Source organism: Ostrea edulis, chromosome 7 (assembly GCF_947568905.1).
Source record: "Ostrea edulis chromosome 7, xbOstEdul1.1, whole genome shotgun sequence".
In the NCBI taxonomy this organism is placed as follows: domain Eukaryota; kingdom Metazoa; phylum Mollusca; class Bivalvia; order Ostreida; family Ostreidae; genus Ostrea; species Ostrea edulis.
Window position 1 is genome coordinate 12,288,199 of NC_079170.1, and position 17,248 is coordinate 12,305,446.

The following is a 17,248-nucleotide window of genomic DNA, read 5'->3' on the forward strand; positions in this document are numbered from 1 at the left end:
CATTTCAAAGTTCATGCGATAAATCGCTCTATCAGCGAATGTAGATGTCATAGCATTGAAATATGAAGTGCATGTAATTAGAGAGCATTGTCGGGTTTATTTTAAAAAATGCTTGTGAATGTCATCAAAATTCCTAGCTACGTTAATGTCGAACCTTGTCTTTGAGGATACTAATCACAAACAATGATCGATTCTATCAGCATCAAAATAAATCCTACTTTCCCTACTGAGCAAGATTCGCAGAGATTACATGGTCACAACATAAGTTTAAAGGAAATTAACCGTAGCGCATACTATATATGTATATATAAAAAATTGTAGACTTTCATATCAAAGAAAATAATTTATAAATGATCATTTGAGAAACATTATTATTATTTTGTCATAGAGGGTTACACATACGTCACTTGACAGCGGTAGTAGATAACAAATATTATGACATTTTCCCCCGATTCAACTATGACTTGACGCATTTTTTCATTATGACGTCATAAAGCGCGAACTGTACTGAGGTATATCCAGAGTTATTTCCCTGTTGTTGCAAACCTTACCTTAAATGAATTGCATAAAGTCGTGTTGTAAGATGTCATGGGTCTTCGCTCGTCTCAATGGTCACACCGTATACATATTATATTATATATTATCATAACATTATTATAACGGTTATTTGCTATAGTTTATCTCACTCACAGCGTCTGACTTCCAGGCCTGATTCTTCGTGTATTCCGCATCCACTAGCTCCGGATCGGATCTAGACAGCAGTACTAGAGGGTCCCGCTCTGAGCTGGTCCGCGAACCTCGAAAGAATCCTTTATTTTTCTTTTCCTCCCATGGCCATTTCTTAGCAGCTCTAACATATAAAGATATAAATCTAGGTTAGGTAATTCATATCTGTGTTAAAAGCTAATAATTTTTTTAGAAGGATTTATACAGACAGTCTGTAACAATGATACTGATCCATGAGTGTAGTTCATTCATGTAACTGATTATTGATAACTATAAACTGGAAAAATACACCAAATTAATGTAATTAATTGAAAGAAATTTGAAGCGGTTTGTTTTAACAATAATACCTTGGAATGATCTCTCTCTGCTTGTCCCAGCGCCCCAGTCCTGTGGGGTAAATTGGCCAAACAGCTGGTCCCCCCTCCCAGAACGTCCAGGCTGGGTACATGATGTCATGGCTTTGTCCTCTCTATAAAACAGCATTGTCATTATACTACAGGCTAACATATCTGTAAGGGTGACCTCCCACTATCACCCAGCTAGGAAGTTTACAGTTAACTGAAAAAGTTTACACTAGATTAGACCGGTACAGGGCTGTGTGTGTACATGTGATACCTAGATCTAGGTTACACCAGACTAGACTGGTACAGGAGTGGGCTGTGACTGTGTGTGACTACATGCATGTGATATCTGAATCAATTTGCACTAGATTAGACCGGTACAGTACTGTGACTGTGTGTGTACATGTGATACCTGAACTAGTTTACACTAGATTAGATTGATAAAGGTATTGATTGTGACTGACTACAAGTGATACCTGATCTGCTGATTATGACTGCTGGCTGTTATACATGTGTAGAAGGTGTTTTTTCTGGGTTGTTGGTAGGGGAGACCATGAAGCATATAAATCTGTGGTTGTGAATTAATATTGTCAAGAAAATTATGTTTTCTGAAGAGCACCCATTTTCCATATCAAACTACATTCATCTGTTAAAAAAGCGTAACCAAGTTTAGCAATATACAGTCTACTCCAGATACCGTATATTGAAATTCACGTGTCTAAGGATCAAATCATTACAGGTGTGGTAGTTTGGGTTTTACTTTTACTTTTATTTCTGAATTTCGATCCCGATGTAAATTATCCACCCGTTGTATTTGACCACGCCCACTTTATCTTTTAGCCAATCACTTTAATGACAGTTTTTATTGTTTAATTTGCCATATAAAGCCATGCAGCTTATTATTCGTCGAAGCGAGACAGCTGGCCTTGCTAGCTACTCTTCTCCTTCCATTATTCCTATTTTGGTATTACGTTTTATTCGTCTACTTTGCCCTTTTTACTTACTAAATTATTATATTACCTTTGGGTTGGGAGATTTCTTGATAGTTTCTAGGCTAAGTTTCTAGGCTTTAGGAGTGTGTATTTGTCACATTCATACTGGTAATAAATTCGTAAAGTGTTATTTCTCTTATTTTCATTTCAATTGAATTTATTTTCAAGTTTAAAATCATAGTGTAGTTGGGTCGTTTCGAAGTCGCCACTATCAACATAAAATAAAACAAACAACGCGAAGTACAGACTATACGAACGCCAGACCTGCTACATTATTTGGTGGACCGTGACCAGGATTGGATTTTAATTGTTGTGGGGAAGTGACTTGTCATAGACACGTGCTTCACACAGTGAGTCCTATTCAGCGATACGAACTGCTACCTTATTTGTTCGACCGCTACAACTCGGGATAGAATTTCTATTGTTGTTGGGCAGTGACTGTTATAGACACGTGCTTCACGCAGTGAGTTCTATTTAGCGATTCAGACTTGGCTGAATTCTTTTGTCATATTTTTTTAGTCAAAGTTTTTTTCTTCTTCTTTACATTTACCTTTATATTTTTTGATATATATTCAATGGTGAACTATTTTTAGCTCTTCTGAGACAAAGGCTCAAAGAGCTAATGCTATGGCCATTTGTGCGGTGTGCGTAAACTTTTTAGAAAAAGGGCTATAACTCAAGAACCCCTTGGCCAATTTTTTTCAAATTTGTTACAGGGTATCATTGGCCCAAGGGCTTTCATACATACTAAATAAAGGGATGTGACCCTTTAACAAGGGGAGATAATCAGGAAAATACAAACAAAAGTAGTGGTTGCTAAAAAATCTTCTTCTCAAGAACCACAGGGCAGATTATCACCAAACTTACACATAAGGATGGGGATATGTTGTAGATTAAAAATTGTTCAAGGCATTACCCTGGGGCAAAGGGTATGGTCTCAAGGTCACTTCAAAGTTGACCTAAATTTAATTTTTTTTTAAATTCCTTACATCTTAGATATTTTAGTCATTATAAGGACTAGGATCATCAAATTTTGACAGTTGATGCATCTTAGGACCTTGTGTCAAGTTGTCTCAAAAGTAGGTCACGGTGACCCACTTTTTGAATTTTGCAGGTATTTATTTTAAAATTAATTTTGATGCATATCTTGGACACTTTGAAGCCTATGATCATCAAAACTTGTCAGTTGGTGGATCATGGGACCTTGAAATGCGTCAACTGAAAAATAGGTCACCGTGACCTACTTTCTGAATTTTATGGCTTATCATTTATAGATATATTTTAAGTTGTTATTTCAAATACCGAGAGGTTTAGAATCATCAAATCTTGTAAGTTGATGCATCTTGAGGCCTTGAAACATATCTATAAAAAAAGTAGGTCACAGTGACCTACTTTTTGAATTTTGCAGATATTCAAATTTCACATTTTCAATTTTAGATGCATATTTTGGGCACTGTAAAACCTAGGATCATCAAACTTTGTCAGTTGATGTGTCTTCAGTCTTTGGTTTGTGTCGACCAAAAAGTAGGTCACCGTGACCTACTTTTGGTATTTGACAGTTAAATTACTATATTTCAGACACTATTTGACTTACAATCATCAAACTTTGTCAGTTGATGCATCTTGAGTCTTCGGAGTGTATCGACCAAAAAGTAGGTCACTGTGACCTACTTTTGGCATTTGACAGTTATATTTATATATTTCAGTCACTAATTGACCTACAATCATCAAACTTTGACAGTTGATGCATCTTGAGTCAATGGAGTGTGTCGACCAAAAAGTAGGTCACCTTGACCTACTTTTGGAATTTGACGGCTATATTTATATATTTCAAATACTATTTGACCTACAGTCATCAAACTTTGTCAGTTGATGGGTCTTGCATGTTCGAAGGGTTTCGACCAAAAAGTAGGTCAACTTGACCTACTTTTGGAATTGGACACCTATATTTATATATTTCAGATACTATTTGACCTACAGTCACCAAACTTTGTCAGTTGATGCGTCTTGCATGTTCAAAGGGTGTTGACCATAAAGTAGGTCACCTTGACCTACTTTTGGAATTGGACGGCTATATTTATATATTTCAGATACTATTTGACCTACAGTCATCAAACTTTGTCAGTTGATGGGTCTTGCATGTTCGGAGTTCGCTGACCAGAAAGCAGGTCACCATGACCTACGATTGGAATTTGACAGCTATATTTCAATATTCAGATACTAATTGGCTTAAAATCATCAAACTTTGTCAGTTGATATTTCTTGGGTTCTCAAAATGTGTAAACCAAAAAGTAGGTCACATTGACCTACTTTTTTTGAATTCTTAGGATTTAACTGAAGATTTAGAATACTAAGAGGCTAAGAATAGAAATGGTGGGGTTGTACAATTTATCAGAAGAGCGATTCTAGGCCCTTGGGCCTCTTGTTTTCTCACCATGCAGTTATGCAAAGGAGTTTCAAACCTTTATCAGATTTAGACCATAGGATAGAGCTCTTAACGGCGAAATGTGCTTTATTAGAAAGCCAAATCAAAGTTAAGTTAGAACAGAATGGGAGTCGTTTTCGAGAGAGAGGGTTCTTGCATGAATCAGTCGATTTTAGGAAAGAAATTAATCCACCATTGTTTGATGGGAGTTACGATATTGGATAATTTTTCATTCAGTTTGAACATGCTGCTAAGTGGAATGGCTGGAGTGAGAGAGAGTGTGCAAGTCAGCTTGTTATGTCTTTACGTGGCTCAGCAAGACACATTCTATCTGAAATTCCTTTAGCCGTATCCTTAGATTTTCAAACATTGAAAGATATTTTACGGAATCGTTTTTGTCCATCAGCATTTCGGAATTTTTACAGAATTCAATTCAAGAACAGGGTTAGAGAAGAAGGAGAAACTATTTCAGACTTTGGTCATTCCTTGCGGACACTTGCAATCAAAGCGTATTCTTGTTCTTTTAGCTCGATAGAAACTCACGTTATTGACCAGCTTGTATTTGGCTTAAGAGATGCCGACTTAATGAAACATGTTTACTTTAGTCCTGCATCTTTAGATGAAGCCATTGCATCTGCTGCTGAGTTTGAAGATTTCATTGAGCGAAATGCATATGTTAAACAGAACATTGCATGTGATTCCGACACACCAGTTAATACAAATTCTGTTAGAGCCCTTATTTGTAGAGAAATCCAAGCCGCTCTTGATTTGTATACGGTTGATGAAAAGAACAAAGTACTGGAAACTAATGCCATATCTCAGATTAAGAATGATCCTGACTGTGCGTCAAAGTCAACCCAAAATATCGGGAACAAACTCACAAGTTCTGATGCTGGGACCGTGGCATCAGATCTAGAACGTTCAAACATTACCGAACACAGTAGGCCAACCGACATTTTGCCGAGTAATGCACAGAACGAACTCGCTGAAAACCATATCGATGGAGAGTCATTTCATTCGGATGGCGAAGTTCCTATTTGTAACTCAAATGATATTCACGATATTTGCGAGTCGGAGTTGAAATCAGTTTGTGTTGCGACTTCTTTGAATCCTGAGGCAAACGAATTCATTCCTAGATCGGAATTTTCTTTAGAACCTTCAGTTGAAAAGTTGGACTTGCGTTCTGTTTTTGCGTTGAAACTTGATGGGAAGACTGTTCCTCCTGGTCAAGTTTGTGCCTTGGTGAGGAGCCAGTGCACAAGCACTCATTCGGTCCGTTATGCAGTAGAGTCGCTGGTATTGCATTCTTACTGTAGACCGGAATTTCCAAAAGGATTAGGGTAGATATTTGACTTATTGAAATGGTCATGCGGGTTTTGTTACCCAGATGTACGATAAACTGGTTGATCGTACTTTATGCTACACATACGTGTGTGTGTGTGTGCGTACACACAGTTTGTGTTCTTTTTATCTAAAATTTACTACCTTTATTAAAAACGCGTAAATTGATACGATTAAGTATGATTTCTATCCCCTGACATCTGTATGGCAATATTGGGATGTGAAATTATTATAAACCGCGTAAATTTACTCTATTATACAGTTTTCTTTAAATTCTCTTATTTATTCATTTACCAGTAATTATGATATTACTTATATTTACTTTTTCATATATCTAGCACTCTTGCTAAACATGCTTTCAGATTATTTTTTCAGTTTATGGTGGGATATGGATGACAGCTACAAACGGAATCCAGAGATTGATGCAAGAAACACATGGTTTTCAACTCTGTGGGATTTCCGTGATTCATGATCTTCGGAGTATCTGGACCTAAGAACCGAAATCATGCAGTGAACGTGATGTGACAGTGTTGTGAACTATTCCTGCTTTCGCGCTCCTGACATTCTGGTGAAATCAGTGCGTTGATACTAACCGAAGAGAACTGTTACGTTACCTGCCTTTGGATGAACTTTTCATGATATATGGACTTTTCTTTAAAGTGAACTTTTGTATATTACGTATACATTCATTCATATATTTTGTACAGTGTATACCATTGTTTTCCATGGGGGGAAGAGGGGTTTATTTTTCATTTCTATATCCTAGCTATCAGTCAAATGTATAGCATTTGTCTTTAAGGGGGGAGGAATGTGGTAGTTTGGGTTTTACTTTTATTTCTGAATTTCGATCCCCATGTAAATTATCCACCCGTTGTATTTGACCACGCCCACTTTATCTTTTAGCCAATCACTTTAATGACAGTTTCTATTGTTTAATTTGCCATATAAAGCCATGCAGCTTATTATTCGTCGAAACGAGACAGCTGGCCTTGCTAGCTACTCTTCTCCTTCCATTATTCCTATTTTGGTATCACGTTTTATTCGTCTACTTTGCCCTTTTTACTTACTAAATTATTATATTACCTTTGGGTTGGGAGATTTCTTGATAGTTTCTAGGCTAAGTTTCTAGGCTTTAGGAGTGTGTATTTGTCACATTCATACTGGTAATAAATTCGTAAAGTGTTATTTCTCTTATTTTCATTTCAATTGAATTTATTTTCAAGTTTAAAATCATAGTGTAGTTGGGTCGTTTCGAAGTCGCCACTATCAACATAAAATAAAACAAACACAACGCGAAGTACAGACTATACGAACGCCAGACCTGCTACACAGGTACATGTAATATATTCTTTTATAGACAGACCCTGAAGCACACTACTACACCAACTGTGCAGTTCCATTAATTACCATTCTCGACAAAAGTTGATCCTTTCCCATACCAAAGTGTTTCAATGAAACTGTTCAGCATTCCATTCCCATACCATACCATAGCATTCTGTTCCTAAACCAAACTGTTTCGTTTTCATTTAAAACAATTCATTCTCGATAAAGTGTAGCTGCAGAACTGTAGCTCTCTGAAAAAATATTTTGACATAACAGAGAGCTACAGAGCCACCCCTTATAAAAACCTTCGATTTACGGCGCACAAAAAGCTGCGCACGGTTGAGGCCTTATATCGTTGTATTCTTGAGTTACTGTCTCATAAATTTAATATCAAAAAATTCTTAACATATTTTCCTACTATACTTGTGTCTAAACATACCTTCAAATATTCATTAAAGCCCCACACGACCTGAAAACTCCCAGCTTCAAATGATTTCGTTTGTTGACGTAGCCATGTTAGGTAGCCGGTCAATTCGAATCCTGATTAATTTCCATACTTGCACAATAACGTCTAGATGTGAACTAATATCCCCACAAATATTTTAGCTAAATATTTTAAATCATATATCATCCCAGTGCCTTTAAATAATAATTATTCAAATAGCTAAACTCACGACAATGCGGCTTTCATTAGTCTGGTCCGGTCTCCATCCCTGTCACACGAGTGTTAAGGACTTTAGTAGCATTTTCATGAATCAAGAGCTTATTTTACCTTTAGAAAAACTTTATTTTTTAATTTCTATAAATTATTGGTATTGATAATAAATGAAGAGCGAATATATAACATATAACGAATTTTATGAATATATACCAAAAACAACAGGGTACGAACTGACCCGGCTACCTAACATGGCTACGTCAACAAACGAAATCATTTGAAGCTGGGAGTTTTCAGGTCGTGTGGGGCTTTAATGAATATTTGAAGGTATGTTTAGACACAAGTATAGTAGGAAAATATGTTAAGAATTTTTTGATATTAAATTTATGAGACAGTAACTCAAGAATACAACGATATAAGGCCTCAACCGTGCGCAGCTTTTTGTGCGCCGTAAATCGAAGGTTTTTATAAGGGGTGGCTCTGTAGCTCTCTGTTATGTCAAAATATTTTTTCAGAGAGCTACAGTTCTGCAGCTAGATAAAGTGTTCATTCCCTCAATTCCATATTGCAGCTGGTGTAAACAGACTGAAACATATTAAAACTTTTGAGTATTTTTTTTTTCTTTGTGTTATTATAATATAATATCATGACAAGAGAGACAACTCTAAATTTCAGAATGACACGTACACATGTACAACAGTGCACCTATCTGGCCTTACAGTTGCTAGGTGACTTAATTACATGCTTGGTTTATACATTTTAACTAGGCCCATAGCCTGGACTTTTTTTATAATCATGCTATTTATTCCATTTATAAAAGGAAAAATCATTCATTCACATTTACGGAATAAATGCTATAATTAAGTATGTAGAATACATGCTAATTCACTCTGCAGAGGGAATAACATGATTATGCTAAGAATAGTTCATCATCAAAATGTCGTTTTTCTCCACCAATCTGATTAGTTATAAGCAAATTAATTTGAAACGAAAGTAGGAATCACCTGACCTGCTATTATCTTAAGTGGCGTATAGACCTACTCCATGGACAATGATGTGCATATCACTCGGTCAAAACATTTGTAAATGATAACAATAAACAGATAATCGATTAAATAGAGACTTTATAATTAATCAAAAAGTCATATTTTATGTTTTTGTTAATTATTTTTCTTATTTTTGACATATAGACAGTATCGGGTTTGGTGTGCTGTCTGTGTCCGTGTTTAAAAACTATCGTGTTTCTAGCCTTTACCTGTAAATTTTGTGTGCTAATGATTGTGTTTCTAGTCAGCGATAATACTATGTTACCAGGGATTCAACATCACAGCGAGTCTAGATCTGTTACAAACTCTAAAATACAGTAGCATGAAACAGAGAAAGGGGTATTGTATCCCAGCTAGAAACTCGCACAACCCACCATTCACACTGAAAGTACATGTCCCACTTATCAAAAACTTGAAAGGAGATTTTTTTAAAATCCTGTCAAAATATATATAACAAGATTTGTTCAATACTAAACCAAATAACTGTGCTAGCTGGAGGTGAACCTGTGATTTAGAATTGATGGGAGCTGTTGTGGGGAGTATTTATTGCCACCTTGTTGAAAAAAAAGAAAAGAAACTACCATGAATGAACCTTTTCATGTGAAAAAATCTTATTTCCTATAATTTCGGCAAAATTGATGAATTTTTCGTCATAAAGCCAGGTGACTGAGTTACATTCTGTGAGCTTTGGCTGTTAAATTGATACCTGTTCAATGTTATGGAGATTGAGTAAAAGGAAATAAGAAAGCAAATATCAATTTATTAAATACTTTGTTATATTTTCTACTGAAATGTCGAGGCTTCTGCTGTTGGACTGTTAGTCCCCGAGGGTCTCTACAGCCCAGTAGCTAAGTACTGTTATAAAATTTAGAAATTCATTTCAAAATTAAGGATTATCTCCCTCACGCATAGCTCTTATCCTTGAATGAATTTGACTCCACTTTTTTTGCACACTGTTTTTGCCTCTAATAGCTCTAAAACGTCATTGTTATTTCGGATTTCAAACATTTCGGTTGAGCATCACTGAAGAGACATAATTTGTCAAAATGCGCATCTGGTGCATCAAAATGGGTACCGTATAAGTTTTACATGTAACAGTGTGGTGTATATATGGTGTATTCTGTGCTTAAATATTTTTCATTGTGACTGGGTGAAGAATGTTTGGTGGTGTGTATATACGCTGCATTATCTGCTTGGATATTTTTCATTGCAGAAGGTAAAATTCTAGATAACACTTTCACATGATCCAAATTTTTGTTATGTACATGTAATTATGAAATTTTTATATTCTTCAAATTGTAGAATATCTAGAGAAGCCATGGACCCCCGCCGCAGTGCCCAAGGTGTTGTCCAATGTGACCTTTGTGAGACTGCTATAGTACAAATGTACTGTGATTTTTGCCATGTCAATCTATGCTTTGACTGTATAGGAAAACACATTGCTGATGACTATGACAAACACAAAGTGGTTCCATTCCAAAATCGGAAATCAACCTTGATTTATCCAAACTGCAGTACGCATCAGAACAAATATTGTAAATATCATTGCAAGGAATGTGACAAGTCTGTCTGTACCTTGTGTACTGATAACCTGTTGTCCTTTAGTGAACATAAAGATCATACATTTTTAATTCTATCCAAAATCTACAACAAAAGAAAAGCAGACATTACAAAAGATTCAGAGGAGATAGAAACCATTATTTCTCCAACATATGAAGAAATGGCCACTGATTTAGAAATTCAAATAACCAACTTGGATGGAGAATATGTGAAATTCACAACAGTAGTTACAAAACATGGAGAGGAATGGCACAAAGAAATTGACAATGTCATCAACAAAATGAAAAATGAAATTGAAGAGATGAAAATCAAACACCTGGAAATTCTGAAGAAACATTTGGATGAAATTAAGCAGAAACAGTCCCTTATTGAACAATCACTGATTACTCTCAAGGAAATGGAGGAATCCAATGAAGTGTCTGTGACCATGGAAGACAGATCCCAAAACAAAGAATTCAGAAAACTTCCTCCCAAAGTCCGAGTCTCACTGCCTACATTTAATCCAAACATGATAGACAGTGAACAGCTTTACAAGTCACTGGGATCTTTGATACCATTATCATTTACAACAGATGAAAATGGCTACACATTGAAAAACCCCAGAAACCTTACTCAAAGAACTGATGGATGAACCAGAGCTTGTCACTACAATAAATACTGGGTATGAAAAACTCCGCAGTGTTACCTGTCTGAGTGAAGAAGAATTCTGGACAAGTAGATCATTAGTCAGTGATATGAAATGCTTTAATGTTCAAGGTACAGTTTTTAATACAATTAAAACAAAATCAGGGGAAAGCCCAAATGATATAGCAGTGACAAGTGATGGGGATCTAGTGTACTGTGATAGGATAACAAAGACTGTGAATAAAGTGAAGAGTGGACAGACAGAGGAGGTGATCAGACTACAGGGTTGGACACCTGTCAATCTCTGTGTCACCTCCTCTGGTGATATCCTGGTTACCATGTTCAGTGATGATGAAACACAAACCAAAGTTGTCCGTTACTCAGGTTTCACAGAGAAACAAACAATCCAGTATGATGATGAGGGTAAGCCTCTATATTCAGGAAATAATTATATTAAATACATCAGTGAGAACAGAAACTTGGATATATGTGTGGCTGACTGTGGAGCTGGTGCAGTAATGGTGGTCAGCCAGGCTGGAAAACTTCGATTCAGATACACTGCTCATTCTTCTACTACCAAAAACAAACCATTCAAACCCCATGGAATCACAACAGACAGTCAGAGTCAGATCCTGACAGCAGACCCTTATAACCACTGTATCTACATCCTGGACCAGAATGGACAGTTCCTCCGCTATATAGATAACTGTGATCTGAATAATCCATACGGTTTATGTGTGGACAAAAGTGACAACTTGTTTGTTGCTGAGTGTTATAGTGGAAATGTGAAGAAAATAAAATATCTACAATAAATACTATCATTTATATCCACGCTAGAGACACAATGTTCAAACTTTAAATTATCAGGCTCTACCTACTTTCAAATATTTTGCATGGACTATAACATGATGTTACAAGACATCCATTAGGTATCAACTGCACTCGAGGCTTACTAGTAATAACTCCAGGTTCCATCATTTCAAAATTTAAAAGAAACTTGAATCCATTCAACATGGGGTACATTGTATGCATATCAATGCAAGGTGACGATAACGAACAGTGATCAATCTCATAACTCCTACCAGCAATACAAAATAGATAGTTTGGCAAACACGGACCCCTGGACACACCAGAGGTGGGATCAGGTCCCTAGGAGGAGTAAGCATTCCCTGTTGACCGGTCACAAACGCCGTGAACCCCATATATCAGAAATATGAAGAAAAAAAAAAGATTTTTTTTTAAATTTAACAATGTCATTGATATTAATTCTATGAACAATACTCACCTTCTGAAACATGAGAAATAATAAACCTTGTTAATAGAAGCTAGACCTTATTGGTGTACTTCATACAATTGTTACCCCCACCCCCTACACACAAATGCAGTTGAAGGTATATTGGTAGCATCTTGTCCATCCACTAGTACACATATTTTTTCATCCATAAATTTTGTCTGATGCTATTGTTATGGAATGTATCTATCCAAGATTTTAAGGAAATGCTGTATTTCCATGACTAAACCAGAGCACCTCTTTATTTTTCAGATTACCTTTTTTAATTTTGATAATATATTGTAAATATATTGCCAATTTTAATAAAATGATTTTTCTGTACATTTTGTCTTTACTTAGTCTATCTTGTGTTTGCAACACAAAATGATAAGCTGTTTGTACTTAATACTGAGGTTGCTGGTGACATGGTGGTATATGTCATATGACCCGGCCAGCTCAGATCCTTTGGACAATGTTAAAGTCTTTGGGAAAAACATACTGTGTGTATGCATAGACCATGTACTATCATTCCAAGAACAGTGTGTCACTTCGCTTGATTTTAGGGTGAGGCTTATCGTAGATTTCAGTGAAACAGTTTTTACTTTTCTCTGAGTGACAAATCACATTGAAATAATGGCATACTGTGGTCATCCAAACTAACTTTTATTGAACAGTTGAAACCAATTAGTGAGTGAAATGTGCATGCTCGATCAAGCAAAATCACATGCTGTTATTCGAACAATATTATTTGAAGATATGTAGACAATCACGCTTGATGCAAAAGTTTTTCAGGCCTTAGAGAATGTGTCCCAATTTAACCCCAAGCTTATTTAGACAATATAAAGTCTCTCAGAAAAAATGTACTTCTCTATATTGCATATCTAGGTACATGTATGTCATATCTTTGAAGATATGTTAACAGCGTCTAAAAATCCTATACACTGATACTAACACAAGTAATATGTTGATCCCGGCATATGACAGCTAGGTGCCCTATACTCCGTCTATTCCTCCACATGCCAGTACTTGCTATGCATGCTATATCATTAGTTTCCTTGGGAAGGTTTTCATAATTCATACAGAGTACTTGGATTATGCAGATGGAGACGCCTTTCGTTTTTCATATCTATAGGCTTTGTTGTTACAGAATTTAGATTGTTGTAAAATATTAATCTGATCCAACCTCTAGTATGTCCGGGGGTCCATGTTTGCCATATTCTTAAATTTTAATTCTACATAGTTTACATGTACATGACAAATATATAGTCACTGTTCGTTATCTTTAATTTACATTTTCACCCTTCATCAATTTCCATGGCATGCCATAACTTCGAATTACTTTACACGCTTTTCATAGAATCTGAAGGTAATGCAGAGATTAGGGAGAGAAAGCCCATTTTGATTTTCAGTTTTATCATTATGGAGTTAAGAGATTTTGAAATTTTTCTTTTAAATGAATCATTTCGGAGACCTTTAATTCTGACTCGTCAGCTTTCTAGCTTTAATTGTAACTATAAAAGTTGTCAACAGTGCCATCACCCTACGCTAGTTATAAGGTCAAGGTCATTAGAATAATTTTAGTACATATGAATTTAAAGGACTTAGTTTGTGATGACGTTTATAATCTAACTGTTGATGATTTTTGCAAAGCAGTCTTGAATATATATTGATGAATAATTAAACTTTAACAATGAAGATTGCAAGTATATATGATACTGGTACAGGCAAGTAGATTAAGGGTGGGGGCTGGCCCCTCTCATTTTTTACAATGATCATTACCAGCGATTTTCATATTTAAATATGAATATATTGGGTGACTGCCCCCCATCACCACTATGTTTGATACATTTAGTAGTGAATGAGAACAATGTAAGCTCAAAATTCATTAATAAAACTTATGTAGTAAAATATGGGGGGGGGGGGGGGGGTGTTAAGATTTGGAGCACTACCTTAGCATCTGAACTGCCAGGGTCCATTAATTTTGCAAAATTTGGTACAAACTTTTCTCCTCATTATCAATATGTACAAAGTTTAATTGTTTCATGTCCAGGAGTCTAGAAATTTGTTTAGATAAATAATACAATGACATTTTTAGTAATATTCTGAAAATTTCTGAATTGTATCTTATGAATATAAAAATATGTTCTGACCATTCTTCCATACAAAAAGGTTGCAAACGATTTGCTAATTTATCAATCGGCTAAATGTTTATATCAGAATCCGAAATAGCGATCAGAGTTGATAAAATTTGACGGAAAACATACGGATAATTTTTGAAAGATCAAGACATTTTAAATATTTATAGGCAATAATAGAAGTAAACAAGAAGCTCAAGGGACACATCACTCACCTGAGTTACCTTGTCCAATATCTGAAGACTTTCTATATATATTTGCATGTAAAACTTTAGTTCGTATTGTGGCCCAACCTACCCATGGAGACCATGATTTTTACAAACTTGAATCAGCACTATGTCAGGAAGCTTTCATGTAGATCTCAGCTCTTCTGGCTCATTGGCTCTTGAGAAGGTGATTCTTAAAGATTGTCTTTATATATTCTCATGCAACCCTTTGATCCCCTATTTCAGCCCCAACCTACCCCCAGGGGCTATAATTTGAACAACTTGAATCTGCACTATGTATGGAAGCTTTCATGTAGATCTCAGCTCTTCTGGCTCATTGGTTTTTGAGAAGATGATTTTTAAATATTTTCTCCATTTATATATATATTCTCAAGTAAAACTTTAATCCCCTATTGTGGCCCCAATCTACCCCCGGGGGCTATGATTTGAATAAACTTGAATCTGCACTATATCAGGAAGCTTTCATGCAAATCTCAGCTCTTCTGGCTCATTGACTCTTGAGAAGAACATTTATAAAGATTTTCCCTGTATATTTCTATGTAAAACTTCGATCCCCTATTGTGGCCCCAATCTATTCCTGGGGGGCATGATTTGAACAAACCAACAACGACGACAGACAACGGACTAATTTTGATCAGAAAAGCTCACTTGAGCTAAAATAAACAGTATTGGTATAAGATCTTACGTTGAAATATTCACATAGAAAAAAATATCGCAACACCAACATTTTTTTCTGTTAGCCTAAGTACAGATGTATGATTATAGTGTAAGTGAGTTGAAGTCTTAGATTGGTAGAAAAAACCTGACACATTTGTGGTGAAATTGTTGGAAAATCAAAATGAATTATTTACTTGTTTTCCATTTCAACTGTTGTTGTTTTCATGTATGGATGTGAACTGAGAAGCTATGAGTTGTTAGAGCAAAGGTGAAGTACCATACAGACAAGTAGAAATGGCGCCCATAGCTCAGATGGAGTTAGCATCCTTGTATTAATAAACTGATAACTGTGTGGTACAATATGTCAAGTGTGTAAGGATCAAATCATTATACAGATACATGTAATATATTTGATATCTCTTCCTGCGTCTTCAGGTGACAAAACACGACATGTACCAAACGATACATTACATACAATTCACTATGAATAGTGAAACTGTTACAACGTGTTTCATTAATAAATTGAAATGCAAAGTACTACATGTATGTTTGTATACAGTATTCAGTTTAATTTTATAAAATCTATCCTGATTGAATTTTGAATTCAAATACTGAATGGGGGGTGGGGGATATCAATTTTCCCATACATAACATATACAGTCACAATCATTGTCTACATCATACTTAACTTTGATCTGTCAATAAATACTGAGCATATTTTAGATTAATTAAATTAAAGGTTGTTTCAAAAGCTAAACTAATTCTAATATTTACAGAAAAAACTGTTTCATAAGTACTGGGTGTATTTATCTAAGTGATAACTGTGTGATAATTACTGCATGTATTTATCTAAGTGATAACTGTGTGATAATTACTGAGTGTATTTATCTAAGTGATAAATGTGTGATAATTACGGAGTGTATTTATCTAAGTGATAACTGTGTGATAATTACTAAGTGCATTTATCTAAGTGATAACTCTGTGATAATTACTGAATGTATTTATCTAAGTGATATCTTTGTGATAATTACGGAGTGTATTTATAAAAGTGATAACTGTGTGATAATTACTGAGTGTATTTATCTAAGTAATAACTGTGTGATAATTACTGAGTGTATTTATCTAAGTGATAACAGTGTGATAATTACAGAGTGTATTTATCGAAGTGATAACTGTGTGTTAATTACAGATTCTATTTATCTAAGTGATAACAGTGTGATAATAACTGACTGATGTATTTATCCAAGTGATAAGTGGGTGATAATTACGGAGTGTATTTATCTAAGTGATAACTGTGCGATAATTACTAAATGTATTTATCTAAGTAATACATGATTGACAATTAGTGAGTGTATTTATCTAAGTGATAATTGTGTGATAATTAATGAGTGTATTTAAGTAATAATTGTGTGATAATTACTGAGTGTATTTATTTAAGTGATAACTGTGTGATAATTATTGAGTGTATTTATCTAAGTGATAACTGTGTGATAATTATTGAGTGTATTTATCTATGTGATAAGTGTGTGATAATTATTGAGTGTATTTATCTAAGTGATAACTGTGTGATAATTACTGAGTGTATTTATCTAAGCAATAACTGTTTGAGAATTACTTAGTGTATTTATCTAAGCATATAATGGTGTAGTAATTATCATTGATGTATTTATTTATTAAAGCAATAATTGTCTGATATATGTTTAGTGTCTAAGGATCAAAGATACATGTGATATAATATTTCATATACAGACCCTGAAGCATACTACTACAGCAAACTTTACTGTTCCATTACTGCTCTCGACAAAAATTGATCTTTTCCTACACCAAAGTGTTTCGATCAAACTGTTCAACATTTACTTCTCAGACCAAAGCATTCTGTTTCCAACCTCAACCGTTTAGTTCTCATTTAAAACCATACATTCT

At 35.1% G+C, this 17,248-nt stretch overlaps 1 protein-coding gene and 1 pseudogene across 1 annotated transcript in view; one reads left to right on the top strand and one right to left on the bottom strand.

The window, feature by feature from the left end:
• Window positions 1–17,248, bottom strand: part of LOC125657098 (protein O-glucosyltransferase 1-like) — a 72,678-nt gene that overhangs the window by 6,913 nt on the left and 48,517 nt on the right. The window contains 2 exon segments of the mRNA XM_048887745.2: window positions 691–850; window positions 1,074–1,195. Coding sequence (XP_048743702.2) covers window positions 691–850; window positions 1,074–1,195 — 282 coding nt within the window.
• On the top strand, window positions 9,809–12,649 carry LOC125657101 (uncharacterized; annotated as a pseudogene).